This window comes from Lathyrus oleraceus, chromosome 6, assembly GCF_024323335.1.
Source record: "Lathyrus oleraceus cultivar Zhongwan6 chromosome 6, CAAS_Psat_ZW6_1.0, whole genome shotgun sequence".
Classification (NCBI taxonomy): Eukaryota; Viridiplantae; Streptophyta; class Magnoliopsida; order Fabales; family Fabaceae; genus Lathyrus; species Lathyrus oleraceus.
This window is the reverse complement of record NC_066584.1, coordinates 226986286-226994417: the sequence shown is the minus strand read 5'-3', so window position 1 is coordinate 226994417 and position 8132 is coordinate 226986286. Positions and strand designations below refer to the sequence as shown.

The window sequence follows — 8132 nt, the reverse complement described above, 5'->3', positions numbered from 1 at the left end:
TTAATTATCTTAAAGAACTTATGAAAATAGGATGAAAACTTCTTACGAACAATGTAATAAGTTGTTTTCATATTTTTTTGTAAACAAATAATCTCACAAAACTTATGGTACTAAGTAAGCTAAGATAGTTCAATGCAAACAAATATTTAGTATCGTTATTTTTAATTTTTTATCTATATAAACATTAATTGAATTGCTAATTTATATATGTTCAAATAAAATAAGATTTGAAATAGGTTATCAGGTTAGTTAGGCATTCGAAAAGACCAGACTCAGACCTAAAAGAAAGCTTATGGCAAGCTATAGGACAAACTTAGACTTTGAAATTTTTAGAAGCATAAACTTGGCAAAGCCTAACTCGGACCAGCCTATTCCTAATCTTAATCTTAATGAGGGGGGAGTCATCTTGACTAGTGGAATAATAGGACAATTGGCCCGTCTATAACAAACCGACTCAATATGCATCAAATTTTTCATTTCTAATACATGTCTTAATACAATTTACAGGATTATAATGTATTGAAAAACTCTATATGTTAACTTATAGTAACTGAAAAAACAATTTACACGAAACATTTGATGGGTAAAACGAAACAAAAAGACATTTGATCAAGATTTCACTATTATCTGACACCTTTACAAAAAGGTCCAGTTCTATGAAAATTTACACCAATCAAATGGTCAAATTTATTTATATATATGGCATGTTAACATCACTTCCACGATTCTCTTTTATCAGTTGCAACGTTTGTATATGGATCAAGCTGACCGACTTGCCAAATTTTCTGATAAGAAAAAGAAGAAATGCATCAAATATTTGCAAACAAGTACATACAATATGCTTCTCTATTATTATGCAGATGATATTATCGACGAGAAGAGAAGCAAACAAGAATTCTGCTGAATAGTCATTAACTGTAACTCTCAACCTCTTGCTGCCATAAGAATATAATGGGAAACTGAGGCAGTCTGACTTGCCTGAATAATATGAAATCGCCTTCTGATGAAGACTTTTATTTCAATTTTGAGTGTGCTTTACACATGTTTTTCCATTTATCCTTTAGGTCCTGTGGAGTACGAAGTCTGTCATTCTTCTCAAACAAGTGAGAACCGAATGCCAAAATTTTCTTCCATGGCAGTTTTGAGTCGCTGAAACCAAACTTCTGGACCCCCTCCTACACAGTGAAAGCAGGCAATTGTTACAACAACAAAAAACATACGTAACTGTTAGATATCAAGACATAAAGCTCAAGGTGGAAGAAACACATAAGGATCCAAATCCTTTAACTTTCTAATGCAGTATTAGGAAGTTTCTAAATCAAAGAATTGTTGTGGTAGCAAAAGGAATCCATTTATGAAGCATGATATTCACGTAGATTCATAATGCAATTTGGCTGTTTAGAAAGTCACACTAGTTCTAAGAAGTGATGAAGAGAAGAAAAGTAATACCTGTATCAGCTCTTCCTCCTCAGCTGTCCATGGGATTTTTTTCCGTCTTATCTGAGGGCTTTCTTGGATTTTGCTGTGAATCAAAATATCAATCAAATTAGAATGAGCATAACAGTTCCAGTCCTTCAAAAGTAATTGTTACCATAATGGGGCATTTGGTTAATGATCTATTTTTGCATTCCCCGGAATCTTGAGTTGGGGACGTCATGTTCTCACATTTGATTTTAAATATCAAAAAAATATTACATCCCAAAACTAGCTTATGCAGACATATTTAATTAGTTTTTCCACAACATCATTCCTAGAGATCAATTTACCAGCATTGGAGTAGTTTTTGTTTTACCTAAAGACTTTCTTGCCTTCAAGAAAAATAGCATGTTAAATGATTAAAAACAGATTTAGATTAATGGTCACTCTGATCACACAAACTTTCTTACGTCCACCCGGGAAAAAGCTACAAAAAGACTAACAAAGCACTCACTCTTTCCCTTCTCTCTCCTTACAAATCTTGCTCCCGCATTTCCATCCATCCAGCTATCAAAAGTACTTGTAATAGACCAAAGAATGGTGTATTAGATACAGTGCCGGTATTGAGTTAGCTTTTTAGTACCTCATGAACTGACTGAAGGGGTAAGAATGTCCGTCGGAGAATAGAATTGAAAAGTTTAAAGAGTCGAAATTGAAATGCAATGCCAAGATTCCGTAGATAAAGTAATAAAGGGAGTTGAACCCATTTCAAGCAGGGCCAAATTAAGGGAACTCAACTGAGAAAACCTTCGGGATTTTGTTGTGATGGGTGTGCATCAATGCAATTTTCCTCCTAGTTTCATTTGCTAGATTAGTAATTCGGCATGTTTTTAGAATAGTGTAAATATGTAATTCCGTTCAAACCCAAAAAGGCAAATTCCTGGGAATAGTGCTGACATTCCCATGAATGATCAAAGTCAACCAAATATAGAATTGATAGATTCCTATGCATACCATTCTCAGAGTCAGAAATGAAAAACCGACCTTGAGCCAAACACCCCCCCTTAAAGTGATTTATGCAGGTGAAAAACTTTGAGTAAACTCATCTTCAATAATTTATTGGAAAATTGGATCAAAATTGCTAACATCAATACATTTTTACCAAAAAACTTTGAAACACTGCACATGATCAGATAAGAACTCCTTAACAGCTCAATTGATAAGAAGTTCAATTATCATATATGGTAGGAAAGTGTAGGAACTTACTTCTGAACTTCATGCATACGAAATCTCATGGAGTATCTAGAAATAATACGCTTCTTGCATTCATCTTTAGAAATTTCATCTCTTACAGTATTGTGAGCCCAAACTGGCTCTACTGTTCCATCCATACTGTGCTCTGTCATATTCTGCAGAACTTCTTCATTACTTTCATTAGCACACACAATCTTTAGCTTCTTACTGGAAAAAATTTCATTGCCATGTCCACCTACATTATCAGTTCCCATTTCTCTGTCTTCAACTCTTTCATCAGTTAAGCTCTTTGCATTCAGCATTTCACAGTCATCCTCTTCTCTTACATCACCTACTAACCCATTATTTACATTTTCCTTTTCTCTGAAGGATGATGAGTGAACCACTAAAATAGGAACTTGTTGCTGACTTCTTTCAAAAGGAAAATTACCAACTTTATTTGCATGCTCACCAGCATGATCTTCTCTATTTTCTTCATTCACTGCTAATGGAGTATGCTCGCACTTATAACTCTTTCTTGAAAAAATACATTCCTGTCTACCTGATTCATAAACATGTTCTACAGCTTCTTTTCTTATACCCTTACTAATGAAGATAGCTAATTCTTTCCTTGCCAATGAAGCTATTTTCTTGGCTTCAAGATATTCTGAAATAGTGTGAGAATAAGCACAAAATGGGCAGAAGAAGTTTCCCTTTGCATCCAACTGAGCAGATGCACCCAGGCAGTTTTTATGCACCATCAATGAGCAAGTGGTAGTTTTACAAACCAGTAATTGCCCAGCTTCATTGCACTTCATGCAAAGATTTTGTCTGGTCGATTCAGTCTTTGCTGGCAAATCTTGACCAAAAGTGTGCTGGGAGTTCAGGAATTCATCTTTTTTGGCTACAAGATCAATCTTTTCGTTGTGATACTCATCACTATCATTTGATAACTCTGCTACACAATCATTGACAGTATCAACTACAACTTTGTCATTAGCAACTGGCTTCCGAGATACATTTAAAGATGCAACATTTGGCTCCTTCTGCTGGATTTGAGATTGATTGGTTATATGCTGAATTTTAATTGCATTACCATCATATGTTGGAATGGGCTCAACATGTACAGTATAATTAGTTTCATCTATATATTTATTATGGCTAGGATCAACTCCGGATGTATGCTGAGGATAAATATTAGTCGTCATGCCAATACAACTTTCAGGAACCAATAGTGGGCCAGTAACCGCTTCACAAACTGGTAATCGACCGCCTTCGCTACACTTTGTATCAAGACTTCTCTTTTTGTGCTTTTTCATTACGAGATTAATCTTTTCACCTGGGTACACAACTGTATCACCTGGTATCTCTATCCCACAGCCATTACCAGTATCATCTTGAGCTTTAACACTACTAGCTGTCTGCTGGGAACAATTTAAATCTTTAAGTTGCAAATCTAGTTCATGTTCAGACTGGGGTTTACCTCCAGAAGTTTTCTGCTGAGGCGTCAAAGTTGCCTTATAGGCAATATCTGATTCAGCATGAAAGGCTTCATTTTGACCACTTGACTGACACATATTTGAAGCAGAGCACCTATTATAACTAGGCTCTAAGGATCCACCACTTTTAGCTTCCCTGTTTTTCTTTTCGGTGTGATGCCCTACACTCTCAGAAATTAGAACTTTTTCAGTCGAGTTTTCTGACACTTCTTTTTCAAGTCGAGAAACTTGCTTTTCTTTCTTGGAATCAAAATTTGTCGATGCCCAATGTTTAATCTTTTTTGTAGTTAAGAGTTCATCACGCTCATTTATACAAGCCTGCTTTTCATTAAAGCAACTCATTAAATGCTTATCAGCCGAGTAAACCCTATTCCTCTTAGAGGATAAACGTTTATTATTAGGTAAATCTTCTTTCGAAGATTTGTTGCCATCCTCTAATACTATGGACACTGAGTTTTCTTTTGCTCCCATGTCTTCTGCATAAGTTGAGTTCCCATCATCCTTCACTGAATGATCATTGCATTTACCATCATTCACACATACTGTATGAGGCCGATTCCGATTCGTTTGAAATAACCCACTCCTCTCTTTTAAGTGATCGGTAAGTGGCAGTGTACCTTCCAATATTGATTCTTTCAGCTATTCATCAAAATGAGAAGCACAAACCAAATAAAAGACGTGAATGACACAATACAAATTTCAAAAGGGAGAGGGCAAAGCAGCTATTTTTCTTTTTATATTTCTCAATAGGTAAAACAAAAGACACTCTCATCACCTTCTCTAAGTGACATTTCACATTCCCAGCTCTTTTGTCTGTAATAAATGGGTTAACATCCCATTTCAATAGCTTTCCTCCAGCAATCCTCAGATTTGATAAAGGCACCTGATTTATATATAAGCAGAAAGAAAAGATTTTGTCTCAAACTTAATTAGCATAACTGTTATAATGAGTCACATACTAATATATCTCTTAGTTGTATAGAAACATCAATTAGCTACTAATTAAGGAGAGATTGCTCAATCACATCCTTGAGCATTCATAGTACTTCATGTAAATACATTATAAATACAGTAAGGTGATATGTACATCATGTGAATAAAGCTCCTACATCTTATATCAATCAAGGTAATAAACACATATATAACGCTTCTAACACAATATTGCAAGCATAATTTCAGAAGTATCGTTGCATCAATCCCAGATCAAGCAATTGCTTGAAGTTTTAGTCAGTAGAAAACATTGACTTAAAAATTGAAAAGGCTAATAACATGCTCTTCACTAAGTTTTACTCCAAAAACATACGGTTTCTAATTACAACTCTGCAGACTGCAACTAACAGATCTATATAGAGCTGAATCAAACTTCTGCTTTATCAATTATCAGTAATTTTTTTCTTCAAAATTTGAAGCACAACAGCTGGAAGAATATTCAGAAAGGCATCAGTAAATTTACAATTTTGATGATAGCACTTGGATTCTCAATATTTGTTGTTGGTGTTACTATATTAGTTTATATTTTGTTTTTTGGTAGAAAATCTAAGCAGAGTCCATATCACTATTGATGAAAGTTCTCTGTCCCTTCTAAACAAATTTATGGAGGCTAATTAACCCAAGTGTTTGATACATTATTATTGGCCGCATAAGATCCTTCTGATGAAGAAAAGATTATGGTCTAATTCTTTATAGCTACATATACAGGCTAAACGGAACCATCTATGATATTCTGCATAAAAAAAAGAAAACGCTACTCATTGCAGGAGAGTATGAACTGAATCCATATGAGACACCTCTCTGACTGCAGGTAAGGCCACGATTGCTACTGCTTACAAGAAAAGGCAGGCAGAGCGTTTAAAATTCTATGTTACGAAAATGATAGAAAGGTTTCAAATCGGAATCACAGTCTTCGATAAAGCAGATAATCGTGGTCAAATGTGGCCTAAATTGTGGTACTCCTACATTGTAGTCAGAAACATCAAATACCATGATGCTGTGGTCCATATTGCAGCAGCATACTTTTATTTAAAACATTGTCAACAACGAACCCAAATAAGGTAGGTCATCTGAAAACAAATGGGAGCATGAGTGACATTTTATTACTTGTTTGGTTTGGCATTTGCGATTAAATTCGCACGTCCCAACCCCACTTCAACTTGAATTTTACTAAGCTAGGAATTGTTGACTATGCTGGATGCGCAGTGATGCCACTTTAACGTGAATTTTACTAAGCTAGGAATTGTTGACTATGCTGGATGCGCAGTGATGCCACTTTAACGTGAATTTTACTAAGCTAGGAACTGTTGAATATGCTACACGCGCGGTGATACGGCAATTGAACGCAGAAACAAACACATACTTAATAAGTGTCATTTATGTAAACTAAAAATACAAATAATGAAGGTTAACCGTCATTTGAAAACTAGACAGGCTATGTTTGGATATCATTAAATGAATGGAGCAGAATGGAAAGAAACATAGTGGAGTGGAGAGGAACCAAAGTTTCATTCCTTCTTTTGGGTATTTTAGGACGGAGCAAGACAAATTCTCCATTCCGACCAAATCAGAGAGAAGAAATATGATGGTAAGTGATGGAATGGAATGGAATCCATACCACTCCATTCCGCTCCATCCGATTTTAATTGATCCAAACAATGGAATCTCATTTCATACTATTTCATTCCATCAATCCAAACCTAGAGTGACATTTTTACATAGTTTAACAATGGTCCATGCAATTTTCCCTTAAATCAAACATAAAAATAAGAATGAAGATTTTAAATTGTTTACCTCATGCAATATTTCTCGAAGAACATCTTCACAAGATCGTGAAGAATCAAGTTCAACTGAAGAATCCAATGTTGAAGAAGAAAACGGAGCATAAAGTTCCTCCAAACACCTCAAAGCAACCAATTCCTTTGTATTTTCACAAAAATCATCATGCCTAATAGGTGCAGCATCAATCAAACCTAGAAAAAAAGGACGAATTGTGAATTTAATAATCCAATCTGAAAATTTAAAAACAAAATAGTTAAAATTAAGAAAATAATTGGATTGGATAGAACCTTGTAGAGTGGATAAGGGAGTTTCTTTGAAACCTGCTAGGGATTCAATTATCCAGTGCCATGGAAGTGATGAATGTGGTTCATCTTTACCGTCCATGAGTGAGTCTAACCTAAAGGTTTTGAATTGCGTTGTTTGAGAATTGTTCTCAAAGCAATGAAAGCGCGATTGGGGGAATGAATGAATGTGAGAAAAGCCAGCAGCAATGGTGCGAAGAATTGAATGAAATTAACAGAACGCGATTTTGAAAGTTTGATTCAGCTTGGTTCTAGTTTGGAGTCTCTCGAATTCATTCTAAATTTCCATCCTTCTAATAAAAATGTTTTATTTGAAACCCTCTATTTTTAAGAAAATGATTAATATGTTGATTTTAATAGTAAAATTAATATAATTTATTAAAATATTCTTATTAATTAGTAGATAAATAATGTGAAAGTTCAAAAATAGTGTAGTATAATAGGAAAAAATAATAATAAATATTGCATTAATATCATAAATGAGAGAGAGAGAGAAAATGTGTAAATAAAACAAATTTTATGAGACGGATATAATTTAATTTATTTTAATTAAAATCAATTTTATAAAATTATTTAGAATAAACTACTCTCTCATGTGAATTCAAATATAATAAGTGGTTTTTTTTGTGAGGGCATAATCCAGAGGAGATATTTTAATGCATCTTATATATTATTAAGGTACCGCGTAAAAATATAAAAATGTTCCTAGATTTCGAAGATGCACCTCAAATACACACATCCTAGGTCAATTCTGAGTCACGTCCTAGGAATGTGTTGTTTTTATCCGAAGATGTATCTTCGAAATCTGTATGTAGATGCATCTCCGTAGCATACTGAAACAAATACAGAAGTAGAAAATCAAAAAATTGTATTTTGACAAATAAAATTATTATTCCTAATATAAAATCAG

The 8132-nt window shown here is 34.3% G+C and overlaps 1 protein-coding gene across 1 annotated transcript; it reads right to left on the bottom strand.

The window, feature by feature from the left end:
• Window positions 1–460: 460 nt before the first annotated feature.
• LOC127092074 (uncharacterized) lies at window positions 461–7545 on the bottom strand. Its single transcript, XM_051030862.1, has 7 exons — window positions 7208–7545; window positions 6933–7111; window positions 4924–5031; window positions 2683–4787; window positions 1450–1522; window positions 979–1175; window positions 461–785 (listed from the first exon to the last, which is right to left on the bottom strand). The coding sequence occupies exons 1-6, from the start codon at window positions 7302–7304 to the stop codon at window positions 1014–1016; spliced, it is 2724 nt and encodes a 907-aa protein (XP_050886819.1). The 5' UTR covers window positions 7305–7545; the 3' UTR covers window positions 461–785; window positions 979–1013.
• Between the last annotated feature and the right edge of the window lie 587 nt (window positions 7546–8132).

Excerpts from the sequence above, each read along its gene's own strand:
- LOC127092074 (XM_051030862.1), bottom strand. The coding sequence starts at position 7,304 with ATGGACGGTAAAGATGAACCACATTCATCACTTCCATGGCACTGGATA. Across the intron at positions 4,788-4,923 it reads TGAAATGTCACTTAGAGAAG|CTGAAAGAATCAATATTGGA; the intron begins GTGATGAGAGTG and ends TTTGATGAATAG. Across the intron at positions 1,176-1,449 it reads AGGAGGAAGAGCTGATACAG|GAGGGGGTCCAGAAGTTTGG; the intron begins GTATTACTTTTC and ends TTCACTGTGTAG.